This window comes from Trichogramma pretiosum, unplaced genomic scaffold, assembly GCF_000599845.2.
Source record: "Trichogramma pretiosum strain Unisexual culture from Peru unplaced genomic scaffold, Tpre_2.0 scaffold36, whole genome shotgun sequence".
NCBI classification, from domain to species: Eukaryota; Metazoa; Arthropoda; class Insecta; order Hymenoptera; family Trichogrammatidae; genus Trichogramma; species Trichogramma pretiosum.
This window is the reverse complement of record NW_019641685.1, coordinates 722389-738368: the sequence shown is the minus strand read 5'-3', so window position 1 is coordinate 738368 and position 15980 is coordinate 722389. Positions and strand designations below refer to the sequence as shown.

The following is a 15980-nucleotide window of genomic DNA, read 5'->3' as shown; positions in this document are numbered from 1 at the left end:
ACTGTGTGTGTTCTGTCAATGTTTGTCAGTACGATATACCTATATTTCGCTCGAGTATGTGTGAGCCGTCTACTCTGTGTAGTGGCTACGTGTAGTGGTGCTAAGCTGACTGCGTGTGCACTGTGCGCGAAAGTCGGAGAGCCCCGCGACGTTGCCAAGTCTGATATTTTCATTTTTCATCTCATAATTTGAAAATCTTTCATTGATACTAGAATAGATTCAATTGTCAATTCATTTGCAATTGTTTATTTTGAAAAATTGCAGGATAATGTAAACATTGATCGATTGACGTACATGCAGCTTTATTTGAACGCAATCGTTGTTTAAAATGAAATGCAGATCATTCATTTTTCTCGCGTTAATCAAATTGCAAAGTGACTCATTATTGCTTGATATTATCGGTCAAATAGCAATGCTACCATATCTTGGATTAGAAAATATGCAGTAGAGCAATCAATAAATGTTCGATTTCAACTAAAATAGATTTATTTGACAAAATTAACAAACTTAAATTTACGTAAAAGATTGTCTTATTCAAAACAACATTGCATTAGTTTGTTTATAAAAAATTTCATTAAAGAATCCTCAAAACGAAAATATACTGCTAATTCCAATGACTTTTCTATTTTTATGCGATTAAATGATCAAATGCATTTGAGAAAAATTTCCGTGCATTGTCACGAATTCTTCTTTGTGCTTGCCGATGTTTTGACAGCGAATGCCGATATTATTGTTTCTTAGGGAGACAATAAGAGTTCCGGAAACTTTCGTTGTTTTTCTAATGTTATGGATAGAGAAGTTATCAAGTCTAATTTACGTGGCATGATTGGCGGGAAGGTCGGGAAACGAAAAACGTCGATGAGTCGGATTGTTTCACTCGAATTTTTTAAAAAGTATAATTTCGTAGAAGAAAATGCCGACAGTTCTTGACAAGTGATAGTCCATTAAGAATGTATGAAAATGAAATGAGTGTTTGTACGATAAAGTGTGATTCATTGTTTTGAAAATGCAAGTTCATTTTATAAGCGATTTTCGATATCAATGGAGTTTTCATTGTCCCTGCACGCAGAAGCTAGAATGCATAAATCGTTGATTCACCCCAATTGTTAAATTAAGCACATTGTGGAGAAAGAAAAAAGAAAAGCCACTATAAACAAAATGCGAGTCTATTGAAAAACGGTAGCCGTTACAGCGCAGTTTGGATTTTGAAAATCGAACGCGGAGAAACTCGGACTCGCGCGTTTATACTTGGAGCTATGTGGTTGGTGCCGCGTGCGTAAGACGTGCGTAGGAGAAAGGGAGAACGTTAACTGTCCATATATATACACATGTATACAGGATAAAGTAACGTCCAAGCGGCAAAGCAGTGCGTTGATATACCAAAGTCCGAATTATGCACTCTAGCTACGAGGCAGAGGAGTGCGAGAAAGACAGTCGCGTAGCGAGAGAGCGGCTTGAAACGAGCGAGCCCGAGTGAGCGCGAACGAGCGCGACCGGCCCGACGACTGGCCGTTTGCTTTGCTCCGTACGCGGCCCGAAGAATCCGCGTAAACGCGCTGCGAGCGGGCGGAAGAATGGCTTATGGCAGGCGGCTGCAGCCAGCAAGGGCGGAGAGGGAAAGCAAAGGTAGGCGCACGGAGCGTAGGCAGCGCAAAGCTCTGCGCTCGACAGCAGCAGCAGCAGCAGCCAGCAGCATGCCACCACTATATACGTATATAGCACAGAAACGCACGTACGCGAGCCGATGGCTCCGGGCAGCATACTTACACACACTGTACAGTTGCTAACTCGCCTCGCTGTTCGTTAGTTTTCTCTCTCTATATGTGTCTGTGTATACCGTCCGCCACTAGTAGTAGTCCTGCTTAAATACCAAACGTGAATTTCATAGTTTCAGTGTGTCCTCGAGCGCGCCTGTATATACACGGGCTATACGGAATCGCGAGGCTTTTAAGTGCATATGTGAGTACAGTTTACGCGTTCGTTGCCAACGAGCAAAGGTTCAACAAACGGCCAAGAGCCGCAGTGATAATATTAAAGGACTCTCTCGTGAATCAAAGTGAATTGTAAAGTAACTGCAGCAGAGATTCAAGATTTGGGAGCGAGTTTTGTGTACACGTTTGATGCGAGTGCAACCTGTGGAATCGCGCCTCGGAAGTTTATAGAATACTCGATATAGCCGTGTCAGTGCGCAGAGCACGCGCTCGCAGCCGCACGCAGTTTGGCACTTGTCGCGATTGCGTGGGAAATTCGCAAGAGCCGCGCGGCGTGCCCCCCGTTATAATCTCTCGCAGTGCCAAATAATAGTGCCCGTGCAGTTTCAGTGCTTATCGCAGATACAGTGCGGTGTTTTTCGCCGATCATCGCCAAACCGTTCCGACTTTGAGCCGAAGAGCCGTGCAGCACCAAGGGTCGACCGAAGAAATCAAAGATCAGTTCGTAAATCAGATTCGTTCGAAAATCTTGATGGACGAAGGAGGACGGGTTCGACTCGTATGAGTAAGTTTCACGCGCTTCTTGGAATTTTTCAAGGTGTCCAGTCTTCAAAAGATTCGGATGTGTAATACATATGAATCGCGCGTGCACGCATGTATTTTTTAGCCCGTAAAGGTTTTCTCGCTCTTCCTCCAAATTTGTAGTCAGATGGACACATTTCAAGTACATCCGCCGTGAATTATCAAAACATTGGCCATGCAGTCGAAAGCCAACTAGTTGCCTTGGTACTTGGTAATAGTATATAGCATAGCTTGTTTCTTATGTGACATTGATGGTGGTCGAACGCATCTTGATTCCGCTGCTATCTGCCGAGTGGACGAGATCATATACACGCGAGCCTTCGATCCTCGCGACTCGCCAGTCTCGCCGGTTCGTCGACTCACTTATCGTAACGGTTTTTTCTCGCCCAGTTTTCTACATTTCCCCAACGCTCTTCCCCTGGCCGTTGCACAGAGAGCAGCGATTCGGGTTTTACAAACTAACCTCGAACTGCTCGAGAGATTTACATTCGCAATCTGTGGCGTGTGTATGCATATACGCACAAGCTCGAGGAGAAAGTCGTCGTCGCTCGGCAGGCCTCCGCGCATATAAAAGCAACAGTAGCGCGTTTCCTCGTTTTTATTCGTTTTTGCATGCCACAGCACTGCGGTCACTATCATATTTTTAATAAGCGCTCGCTTCTCTCTCCTCGATGCGCACTGGACTCGTGACTCGCCGCGGCGGCGGCGCATAGCAGCGAAGACTTCTCGCCCCTCGCTGAGCCTGCCGAGGAGGCGATCCTTTCCGCAGCAGCCTTTCTGTCAATTGCAACTCGTTCACGCGCTCGTGAGACCAGTCGCCGCTATACTGCACTCCTCGCGCCCCGCGATCGTCTCTCATCGAGCACTCACCTTGTGCGCGATGCCAAGGCTCGTTGGCAAATCTCAGCGATCCGTGAGCAAATCTGTTTTTACCTGGCGCTTCGACTGTACTTACCGAAACATGCCGATTTCGATCGTTGAACAATCGGCGGCTCTTTACCGATCATTATGAAAAATTAACTTTCACGCAGTAACTGCACATGACGTCCATTAGATTGGACCACTTGAAATTCAGAAATGATTTGTATTTTCAACATCCTATCGATACCGTAGATTATTTTAAATTCTCATTGTTTTCGATTCGAATACAATTCGATTTTTCAATTCTGTCAACTATTTATACACTTAATTTTAACCTATCAAACAAAACAAATAATTTTGAACCAACTACAAAGTTTTTGACCGATGATCTTACTAGACTGATGAGCAAACACGATCATATTTCATGGAGGATGCATTGAAAATTTTTGTTGAGCATTTGTTTTATCGTGAATGTAGCTTTCTGCTCCATCAGCGAGCATGCTATATTCTGACATTCTATACCTACTCCGTTTCAAACCAAGAAAAATGATATCTTATCAAATATTTGACCAATTAAACCAAATTGCACATTTTTCTAGAAATTGATTTATGGATGATTCAGTCGAATCTTATGATACAACCGATAAGCGTACAATTCACTCAGGAAGTGGAAAAAAATAAGTGGAACTCGTGCAAATGTCAATCACTTATTAGATATCGTCTTGAATACACTCGGCAAATTTTTATCTCATTGACTTTTGTAATCACAAGCGATTAACGAGTAAAATAATTATTTCATTCATATAAAATTTAATTGCAGATGGAAAAAGGTGCAAAAAGGCTAAAAGATGCCTCAACAACTGGAACATCAATTTCAACATCAAAGTCGACGACCGAAAAAACGAGTTAACTACGGCTCTCGCAGCATTGAGCTCGCCAGGGGCAGCAGTGGCTATGGTTTCACCATATCTGGTCAGCAGCCTTGTATCCTCAGCTGCATCGTACCCGATAGCCCGGCCGATTTGGCTGGTCTACGTTCCGGTGACTACCTGATCGCCGTAAATGGACGCGGGGTGCGTCGAGCAGCCCACGATGACGTCGTCAAGCTCATTGCTCGATCTAATGGAATTTTGAAATTACAAATTGCCGATAATTACTACAGCGATAGCAGCGAAGACGAAGAATCTATTGCCAAGATTCGTGCCAAGCCTAGATACAGGTAAGTGTCCTTGCACTTTTCGAATTAAATTTTTTTATGAGCTCATTATTGAGTATCTTTTTTCAATATTTGACAAATAAAAAAAAATAATTTTCTAGATATTTAATAAATATTTAATAATAATTTTTCAGATCTAAATCAAACCATGCCACAAGTAGTTCAGATTTTACGGTGCCATCGCTCCCTCAATGTCGAGTTGCGAAAGTTGTCCGAGATTTGCAAAGTGGAGCAATGTTTGGATCAACTTATCCAAACAATACAAAACCATCCAGTAGCTGTTCAAACTTACCCCATAGATGGAGTATGTCTAGTCAATTGCCGTTGCCACCGCCTCCTGCTGTAAGGAGGCATGATTCCGAAAAAATCGTACACAGAGCTGTTCTAGGCTACTTGGGCTCTCTTGAAATACCCTCTCACTTACAATCTGTTTCCATGGTATCGCTCGTAAAAAAGTGCATCAAGCGAGTCAAAGCTGAACAGCGTAATCCATCGACAGTATGTATCGTATAATTACTGCAATAACGGATTCACTTTAATTTTACATTTACTAAAATCTGCTTTTTATAATTACGTAGGTCTTACTCACTATTCACGTAGCTAATATAAAATTGTCCAATTTGGAAGGTCGCGTAATTGCCGAATATCCATCCAGTAGAGTCATCTATTGCAACTATTACTCAAACGAAGATAGGTTGCACTGTGGTATACTCACCAAAACTGGAGCCTCCAATAGTAATGTCGACTCTTCGTCGGATACAAATTCGTGTCATGTTTTTCGAGTTCTTTCAAATTTAACTCCGCATAAAACTCACTTGAGCACCAGTGCTGTGTTTGATTTTATGTGTACCAAAGCTAATGAACGAAATGATGCCTGCCAAGAATTCCCATCTAGCTGTGATGGTATTATTGGAGCCATACAAACTTTGTATGCTGGTGATGCGAATGAGCCAGAAGCTTGTAATTTATTCGATAATCGGCGTAGTCAACCGTCACCTCAACCTAGTAACTTGAGTTCATCAACAATACATTCGAGCAATAGCGATTCAGGAATCGGATTTAAAGATGAATGTGGGAGCCACGAAGAAAAAGTAAGATACTTCAGAATTCGTAAAACAAAGTATTTAGTCAACTCCTTTGAAGTTTTTTGTAATAATTTTAGAATTATTGAAACAAATTATAACTTTTTTTTCTCAGTGGTATTCATATATGAATGCTATCTATTGTAAGAAAAATAATCCTTAAACGCGTTTTTCTTTGAATGTGTTTTTCAAATTATTTGACAGCATAAGTCGGTAGATATGAGTAATTTGTGATCTTTTTGAAAATGAATTTTGCTTGAAATATTTCTTTCTTTGCACGCATTTTTAAGGGTTCTATACAAAATTTTCGTTGAATTTATATTGGTTATTTTTTATTTAATTTTATTATTTTCTTGAATCATAGTATTAAATTCATATAAAAAAATTTAACTTTAATTAATGATAATGAAATGTCAAATAACTACGTTTTCAGAGCATTGTAGTTTCTTCGTTGGAGAGAAAGATCAAAGATCCAAATGTATCAAAGTTGACGGTTCGCACTTTGTCAAATCCAAGATGGAGTGATTTTACTAGGTAATTACTAAATTTTACTTAAGTAACTTTTTTCAATAATAGATAAATGGATTTTAACGAAAAAATTATTACTTTGTCTTACATTTTTAAATATAATTGTATTCAAACTATTAAATTGGTAATTATATTTATTATATAATAATGAAATTCACAATGGCATTATAAAAATGATGTTGAATATATTTTTATGTTTATTATAAACTTATTATTAGTATTTTACTAGTATATCAATATTAAGATATTAAATAAAAATTGGAAGTCGTTAAATGAAACAAATGAAAAAGAAATAATCGTATACAAATTTCATTAAATGACTTGAATGAAATTTTATTTCCATTGCATACTTGAAATGCAGTTATTATAAGAGCAAAATTCGACAGCATTGGGCATCAGAAGTACCTTCTTGAAAGTTAATATAAAAGATGTTGATTATTTTATGATGTGTAAAAATCGTCAATTAATATTACAGACCGGAGACTCCGAGTAGCGATGAGCACGATGAGCACGATGATCGTCGTCATAATCATCATAATCGACGTCGCCGTTCACACTTGGAAGGCCCTTCACCGTCATCTCGAAATAGACGTACAAGTCGTCGACACCAACATCAGCATCATCACACTCGCTACAGTAGCGGTGGAGAGGGGAGCATTGTCAGCTGCCCAGCTGTACCATCTGGGCCTCGCTCGCAGCGCCAAAAGCAGCTTGCCGCTGCTAATGTTGCCGGCTTAGTGCGTTCGCCTCGCTACACTTCGACATTGTCCGTTGGGACGCTGCGTACTCACGATTATCCAAATTCATCCTCGTCCAAGGCGCGAAATCATCATTCAGCTAATCAATGGAATTCGTCGTCGCAAGTAGATATTCTCGATCGTCTTAGCCCGAAGGTAGGTTTAATTTTTATATCATTTTCATACGTTTAAAAATTGAACGTGACATTCAAACCATTGAGTCATAATAAGGAGTGGGGATCAACGGTTAATATTTAGATATATACGTATGCGCGAGTATGCAACGCCAAACGTGTTTGATAATATACACACACGTGTTTTGCTGCGTGAGTTTAATGTAAACAAACTCCAAAATATACTTATCTAATTGAGTGACGTTTCAACGATGAGCTGTCATTTGATAGCATTAATTTAGAAAATTGTTAGAAATATGGAAAATTTTAATTTATAAATAATCAAATTTATTTTAGAATAATGTATTATAAGGAGAATGTTTAATTTTACTGCAGGTTTATACCAACGGCATGAAGATTCAAGGATACAGTATGGAAAATTTAAAAACGAGTCCTAGCTCAAAGTCTCAATTGGAATTTTCTTCATTCCCACGAAATAACGATGTTGCGGCTGCAAACGTAAAATCTCCAAGGCCATGGGGTAGTATGCAGGAAATTCGACAGGTTAATGACAGCGAGCCTGACATCGGCACATTAAGCACGGTTAGTACTAATATAACTTGTGAATTTTGTAAATATAGTTTTTTCAATTATTTTGATACAAATAAAAATAAGTTTAATTGATTCAATTGAAAATCGCTAAAGAAATCGATCCAAAGATTGCGAAGACAGCGAATTGATCAAATTACTAATAATAATAGAAGTATGTTAAAATCCAAAAAAATTATTTCTAGTGGCTAACATTTTTTTGTGGATACATTGTGTATGCATCAACCGACCCTTTTTTGCATGATTTTTTTTTAAACCCAATTTTCTTATAATATAGTTAAATATTTGAAATATTTCTAAAAATATTTTGATGATCGAAATGTTAATTTATGACTCATGAACTTCTTGGAATTCAATGAAAAAAATCAATAAACACAAAAGTTATGTAAAATGGATCATAAAAATTTTCATACAAGCTATATACATTGAATCTTCTCCACTTAACACTCTTGAACATAAATTACGTTACACTCTGAATAGCGAGATACATTTTTTGTGTCAATGACTTGTGTAAGAAAGAAAGTTCTAAAATTAGTGTATTGTTACCATAACATTGAACTTGAATATTGACTTTTGAAATAATTTCAAGATACGAATGACTGCGGGTTTTTTGCATATTTTGAGTTGATATTTATTTTTATTTAAAGTTTCCATATTTTTTAACTTTTAAATATACGCATATAATCGAAATCATTGTTACTTTGATAAACACCAAAAAACATCTCGGTACCTTTATAGTACGTGCTTTATGAAAAATTGTAAGTGGTGTAAATGGATATATCAATTAAAATGACCAAAAGAATACTGCAGAATGCAGTAAGGAATATATATTATTAAAAAGGGCAAAAGGAAAAGAAGTGAATATGAGCATTTATGTATTGCGTGAGTCGTGTTCACAGCGTTTGCAGTTCAACTCGGACTGAAGCATAAAAGAAGGGCTGCCTACGTAGTATATACACGCAATATATTATAATATGGTGTGTATAGTCGCGCTTGCACTGTATATACAATTTCCTTTTGGCTCTCGCTGCTCGTGTGCAACGTCGCATCATCGCTTCCTGCCCCGCGCTCAAAATGCACACGGCTCTAATAAAATCCATTCATAGAATTCGATTTCATCTGTATGCGTTGACGAAGATAGGAGATAACAGTCGCGCTGTTTGGACTCGGTAATTCCTTCTCGCAAAAAAATCGACTCGAGTTACTCGGTTCGGCAGAAGATGAAGGCAATTCATTCATTGACCGCGTTCAAAACTTACTTGGAATATCAAGTTCGCTGCCTCCAAATGTTGATCGAATCAGCTAGTCACGAAAATAGATTAACGCGATTCGTGCATTTTGTTCACTTTACTACTAAGAATTCATGTGCATGCAGAATTTATAGCAAGTTCGAAGGTTTAATTATTTCCGTAGTTGCTCAGGGTTCCGAGTGGCCACGTCCGATTGTACTCAAGGTTGATTAATCTGCAATTCCATGCAGGTAGAAAAAGAAATATAGTCAAAGATCGAAGTTATTGGGAGACGAGCGGATGTACGGGAGCAATTAGTGTCAATTGAGAAAATGCTCTCGTGCTGCTCAGCTGGCTTTTTACAGAGCGTCATGCTTTCATAGAAAGGCTAAACTGATCGCTTGACAACCCGGTTTGAGCACATGAAATGACACACTACGTGCAGTCGCTCGTACAACATGTATTTTTTCGTAAATATTATTTATTCGTCAGAACGAGAATGATGAAAAATCAGAAAACTCATGTCTCGGAAGGCTGCTCGTGAACGACACCGCCCATCGTCTTTTTTTGTGTCGCGATCGCAAGCGAGTATGGTGTAATTATCGAGCTAACTGTGCTCGGCGCGAACAATACCCTCCTCGTTGCTATTCGAAAATGGGCAACAGGTGTATGGTACGGGGCTCAGGCAGCGTCTACAATTACTCGTAACGCGCATAGTAGTATACAACGTAGGCAGCATGTATATAATTTTTCCAAATCATTACACTAAATTTTGCGCTGTACTCGTACAACTCTATGTATACGGGTCGCGATTTCTCGCCAGGATCTCTCTCTCTTTTCCAAAGCTAGCCCGCTCGTACGTATATGCTCCGAATTTGCCCGCAACTATACAGCTTTCTCTCTATATCTATATTTACTTGTAAAAGTACTCTTGCGTGGACGCGCTGCGTGAGGCGGCTATTCGTTGCACATATAATACGCCGCCGGCTCCATATAGCGAGTGGGAGGATGAGGTAGACTTTGTTGGGCGGGGGACCCAGGGCACCGCACGCACCGAGGCTCGCGTAGGAAAGCGCACACCGGAATCACGCGCGAGGGGGGACTGACTCCTCGACTGCACGACTCGATCGAAGATCGGCTGCAGTCGCTTAGGTTACTGCCTCGGCAGTGCTCGGCCAAACGCTTGCAAGAGCTGACTCGTTGTTCGCGTCCGCGCCTCGAGGCTTCCGACTCGAGATTCGTCACTCGAGTCTTGACTTTTTGCCTCTTACTGCGGCTTTTGTCGGGCTGAATCGCGTGCCGCAACATGTCCTGAAATTCGTGCGTAGGACTCGTGAAAGTTATCGGGCTCAAGTGTATACGGAGGTCGATCGCACTCGTAGGCTAATCGAAAAGATAAGATTGAGCGTCAAAGGAGCATCGGTCGTTCGCGTTTCTTCGAGGCTCGCTCGAGAGCTGCGAAAGCTGCGAGCCCGAGTGTATCGTCGATCAGTGAGGGCCTACTGCTAGCACCGACTAACACGATCAAATGGGCCTACCACGAAGAAAAAGAAGAAAGAGGCCGAGATCCGGGCCATCGCCGATCGCGTACCATGAGCCGCTTGGTAAGGAGACAAACGAGAGAGCAGCAGCAGCCCCAGTCCCGTCGTACTCTACTACTATCGTCGTAGTAGCATATTATACATATACTCGTGCGAATAATAACGAAGCATGGCGCGTTCCCCTGCATTGTCGCCTGTCGTACGACGCTCTAGTTTTCCGACGACCTGTTTATCTGCTCAGGCAGCGCAGCAATGATTAATTCAATCCTCAATTGTGTCTCGCTCTTAACGGTATTTCGTTAGCTATACTTGCGGTGGCTTCCTTGGGAATTATTATATACCGACTGCCGTTCGTGCAGCAATAAGTGATCGAATTATTGTCTAATACATCATGCTGTTGAAGACGCCTGTCACCGTGGCGATCTCTTTAAATACGCAATGATCGGGATGCCGTAAGCGACTCGCGACGATATTACGTTTTTATGCAAGGTCTTATTTACATAGTACACAGCTTATCGCAGAAAAGGCAGATGCTCGAAGGAGCGTTCCATTTTTCCTGCGCATTCGAGCGTAAGCGATAGATGTATGCTTTAATAATGATTTAATCGTTTGATTATAAAGGTCGAATTTTTTTCTTTGCTTCCATTGACATTCGATTCGTCGACGTACGAATCCAATCGCTCCGATATGCTGTATAGAGAGATCACTCGGTGTCTCGCAATCTTTGTTTCGCGCCTTCGACGCTAATCTGACGCGTTTTATATTCGGAAAATATTGATGCGTCCATTAAAATACTGGACGCTCCGTTATTAAATTATCCGCCCATCCATTCGAGTTCGCTTTAATTGCTCGCAGGCTGTCTGGCTTGGCGCACATAAACAATAGCCTGGCACACAGGCGCTCTCTGGCTCGTCTATGAACTTTGCAATATATACGTACATATAAAATACGTTCGTGCGGTTGATTATTATGTTTTGGCCGAGCTGTTCTAAGAAAACGATGAGTATATATATATGAATCCGAGCGATTCTCCTCGCTCCTCCGTGCGGCCGCACATTATTATTATACCTATATGTATGTCTGCGTCGGACCGTATTGCAGAGTAGAGTCGGAACACATGCATATAATATCGTATATACCAGACTATACACACACAGAGATACTTTCACGTCCCACCCAAGTCTCGTATCATCGTCCAAGGAGCGTTTAGAAAGCAGCAGCAGCACGCCACTATTTCTGCGCAAGTCGTTCTTTTCGTCATTCACTACTTCTGAGCCTCTCGAATTTCTTGCGATTTCGCCTGTAACTATTATCTATAGGCTGCACTTATCTTCCACTCGATGTATAAATTATACATCTCCCTTTGATTTAATGTCAAAACAAACGCCCGACACAATGTACCCACATGAAATACGTAACGTACGCTAATATTTCGCTTCAATTAGTGTATCTATGTGATTTAATGTACTTCTCATTGCAACCGGAAGTTTATAATTATCTCATGCCGACTAATCTTTTATCTAGATTAAAAATTCATTTGGAAAATTCAAATTCAAATAAATGAAATTATCAACGCACTTTGCAACAATGATGCGTTGATTTCAACTTGAAAGTTCGATGGCTCCTAGTAATAAAGCGCTCCTTCAGAGAATACTGCATTAGAATGGTTTTTTTTAAATTTCTTGTGGCATGTCTCCTTTCATACATTTGGTCCTGTAAACTGTGACCACTACAATGTGAATTATAATTGAATGAGTTTTTATGTTATGTAAAAATTATACATATTTAATACTATTTTTTTTCTCATTTCCATTTTGTATTCCAGCACGGGAGTACCGAGTCGTGTAATAAGCCTACAGAACGAGGAGTTCACACATGGTCAACTAGCTTCGAAAAATTATTGGAAGATCCAATGGGATTGAAAACGTTCGCTGTGAGTTAAAAAACTTTTATTCGAGTTATTTTCGTTTGCAAATATTTTCATAAAAGTACTAATTTATTTTAAATTATTTGAAATATTTTACAGAAATTTCTGAAAAAAGAGATTAGTCACGAAAACATATATTTTTGGGCAGCTTGTCAACGTTATTCGAGTACAAGCGACGTAGCTGCTCGCAAAAAGTTAGCTCAACAAATTTATCAACGACATTTGGCAAATAACGGACCTGAACCTGTCAACATTGATAGTACTGTAGCTAGTAGAATAACTCCAGAATCAATTCACATAGCTTCTAATGATTTATTTGCTCAGGTATATTTCTCAGTTCATTGAGAAACTAAAAAAAGATTGTCCTAAGAAATACTTGACACGTTTTATTGCTTACAGGCGCAAAAACAGATTTTCAATTTAATGAAATTTGACAGTTATCCACGTTTTCTGCGTTCGGACGAATATCGTAAATGTTTAGAATCTGGCTGTGATGACGAAGACAATCCCGTCGAAGACAATGATCTTCTTTTATCAAGTTCTTCCAGTACAAAATTAAAGAAAAGCGTGTCTGACGCTGAAGATCGGTGCAGAAAGTCTATTCTTCCTTGGAACAGAAAAAATAGGTAAATTGTAAATTGACACTATAATACCTAATTTTTATATTTTCTAATTCATTTTACTCATTTAGGTCCAAGTCAAAGGATCGCGGTGAATCCGAATACAACAAAACACCAAATAGAGGAGAGAAAATTTACAAAAGTTTTTCTACCATACAAAGAGAAAATGATGGTAATATTGAAGAAGATGGTGCTTCTATTTCAAGTAGTCGGTCATCCTTAGCATCGTGGGATCTTGCACTACGTCAATCGTTCACAAAACACGTAAGGAAAAGATAACATTTTCAATAGTAGTTTTTTTTTTTTTTGAGTTTTTCACTAATACCATAAGTTGTTACATTTTTTGAATGGTTAACCTCTTCCAGAACTGTAATCTTAATAGTTCTGAAATAGTCGTTTTGTTTGATTTTACTTGTATTTGGTATTCTATTTGAGGGTTGGAAAAATTTATAATTTGTCGAATTTGAGCTACATAAAATCACAAACAAAAGTAAAGCACTTTTAATCTTCGGACGTTCTAATATTTTTCTCGAATAAACGAGAGCTCAAAATCGATAATTTTAACTTGTAGTCGGCCTCGTCCTATGAAGGACAGTCGAACGAGATTCAAGAAAACGTCGTAGCTAATTGCGCTGGACTATGTCGAGTCATCTTGCCGGACGGCTCGACCACGGTTATTACAACCAATCATTCGGATAGCGTCAAAGACGTCCTGACACGTCTGCTCGAGAAACGCGCTCTACGATACTCAAATTACGACGTCTTTATGCTTGCTACAAATGAGGTTTGTGTTTGAATACTCTTAGAATTAGATCTTCATTGCGGATTTCATCTAATTGTTATTTATCGTAGATGCCTTTTATCAATTCGATAGAGTGCATGGTTTTCGAATGATTTTTCATTGAATCAAATTTTACCTCTTGGCTTGGTATTTTTTAACGCTTGCTTAGTTTTCATAGTACTTTCCGCATCTCATTAACAACAAATCCAAATTTTAATTTTACATTCGATAATGTTAAAATTGATTATTATTTCAGATCGTTAATCTTAAGTACCCAAGCTCAGTATTATCCAGTCAAGAAGTAGAAGTAGTGCCAACGAAAACTATTAAGATTGATTTGCCGTCTCGTCGAGTTATCAGTGTAGTCGCCCACAAAGGCAAAACTTTAAAAGACGTTCTAAAACCACTTTTAAACAAATATGGTCTTAAACTTGACCTCATAACGATCTGGGCTGATGGGCATCCCATAACGCTAGATATTCAAGCTAGAGATGCACCGGCAAGGCTCACTTTAACTTCAAATAATAATAAAGGTAAAAAAACATTATTTTAAAACGAGTAAAATGAAACTATTTTGCAAATAATATTTTAATTTGATCGTAAATACTTGAATTTTGAACGACTTTTTAGATACAATCGATGATGCTTTTTTATTTAAAACTCCGGAAGTGCCAAAGGGTCAATCTTCTTTAGATGAAATTACCAATAAAGTATTTGAAGAGCTGCGAGTAGGAAAAGTTAATAAAAAGTCGGACACTGATAATGGTTCGTGCAAGGTACAGTACATTAAATAATCATAAAATAAAAAAAGCGTGTGAATATTCGTGAATACAATGAATTAAGTTGAATGAATGATTTTTCAGTCAGATGATCAGAAATCTGAGGGTTCTTCAATTCGTTCTGGCAAATTCTTCTCAAGAGATTCGACTCTTTATATAAGAAAAAAGGTTGGTGAATCAATTATACTTCTGAATTAATATTTAAAAAAATCTATGTAATCATTTTAAAATTTTAAATATGTTATTATAGGCGAAATCGAAAAGTAGTAACTTGAGCGAAAAAAGTGGTTCAGAATGCGGAAATGATGACGGAAATAAAACACAAACCCCATTGATAGCGAAGTGGAGAAATGGTGTTAAACTTCAATTACCTAGTCGATTTGATGGAGATGGTAAAAGTAATTATTTCAATTGAGTTTCATTTATTGTAGTTGAAATGGTATTTAATTTTTTTGCGTTACAGATTTGTATGAAGACTTAAAACGAGCTCAACGACTGAGACTAGAAGATCAGAGGGGAACAGAAATTAATTTTGAACTCCCAGATTTTTTAAAAGTAAGTCTTGATTTCAATCAAGAACTATAAATATTTTTAAATAATTTTGCAATGATAAATTTGGAATTAATAAATCATGACTTTTGTTTAAATTTAGAATAAAGAAAATGAGAAGACCCCCGACAGCAAGAAAAGCCGTAAAACGAATACAACGTTAAAGAGTAGTGAACACAGTAAATTTTATGAAGCTGAGGAGGAAAGACCATTTTTAGAAAGTAGTTTCAATGATTCTGCTTCTCTAGATGGCACAATTATTGAAGCTAATAGAACTGTTGTTGAAAATGGAAAATCAAGTATCCTAAATAATTCTCACGAGGATGCATCTCAAATTTCGCCGTCAAAATTGTCGAAACCTCCACCACTTCCCCCGAAACCAAAGAGTTTAGCAAATTCTGTCCGAAGTAATGTTCTACCGTCGAGACCGTTTCAACGAGTTGCAAATTTTGACAAGAAGCCGATTTGAAATCGTGTAGCTTAAATATGTTCTAATAGCCCTAATAGCGGACCAATTAAAGATTATATATAATTTATAATCGACTAACTACTGTGTAACATTTTCATTGCATATAGCAATTAGAGAAGTAGCACTTTGTATTGTATATAAAAGTGATATATATATAATTATAAAATCGAAAATATTTCTATAGAGATTTACGCGAAAAGACTAAAAATGTATAGCACTAATGAAAATAATTGTTACTTTATATTTTTCGAGAAAATTATAAAATAAATATAACTCAATCGAGTAGTAAGTATTATTAACTTTTAAACGCTGTACGGAAAAAAAATAAAATCTATGAACTACGTTCAAATGAAATATCATCTTTAATTCCATTTTACCTCTCCGAAAAAAATTTCCAATATTTTGATTCTTTTTGATAATGATCGC

At 38.4% G+C, this 15980-nt stretch overlaps 1 protein-coding gene across 3 annotated transcripts; it reads left to right on the top strand.

The window, feature by feature from the left end:
* The first annotated feature begins 1939 nt into the window (after nt 1–1939).
* On the top strand, nt 1940–15845 carry LOC106651028 (regulator of G-protein signaling loco). 3 transcript variants are annotated; one of them, XM_023461150.1, is made up of 18 exons: nt 1940–2496; nt 4195–4593; nt 4725–5088; nt 5169–5681; nt 6106–6206; nt 6676–7093; nt 7447–7653; nt 12255–12362; nt 12456–12680; nt 12756–12982; nt 13048–13240; nt 13548–13760; nt 14014–14290; nt 14388–14533; nt 14621–14704; nt 14787–14928; nt 15000–15091; nt 15189–15845. In XM_023461150.1, exons 2-18 carry the CDS (start codon nt 4223–4225, stop codon nt 15552–15554), a joined length of 4047 nt encoding a protein of 1348 aa, XP_023316918.1. In that variant the 5' UTR covers nt 1940–2496; nt 4195–4222; the 3' UTR covers nt 15555–15845. The 3 variants fall into 3 exon arrangements, with proteins under 3 accessions (XP_023316918.1, XP_023316917.1, XP_023316919.1); XM_023461149.1 differs by having other exon boundaries at nt 1941–2496; nt 14787–14934; XM_023461151.1 differs by lacking the exon at nt 13548–13760 and having other exon boundaries at nt 1942–2496; nt 14787–14934.
* Nucleotides 15846–15980: the final 135 nt, after the last annotated feature.

Excerpts from the sequence above, each read along its gene's own strand:
- LOC106651028 (XM_023461149.1), top strand. The coding sequence starts at position 4,223 with ATGCCTCAACAACTGGAACATCAATTTCAACATCAAAGTCGACGACCG. Across the intron at positions 5,682-6,105 it reads GTGGGAGCCACGAAGAAAAA|AGCATTGTAGTTTCTTCGTT; the intron begins GTAAGATACTTC and ends CTACGTTTTCAG. Across the intron at positions 14,291-14,387 it reads AACTTCAAATAATAATAAAG|ATACAATCGATGATGCTTTT; the intron begins GTAAAAAAACAT and ends ACGACTTTTTAG.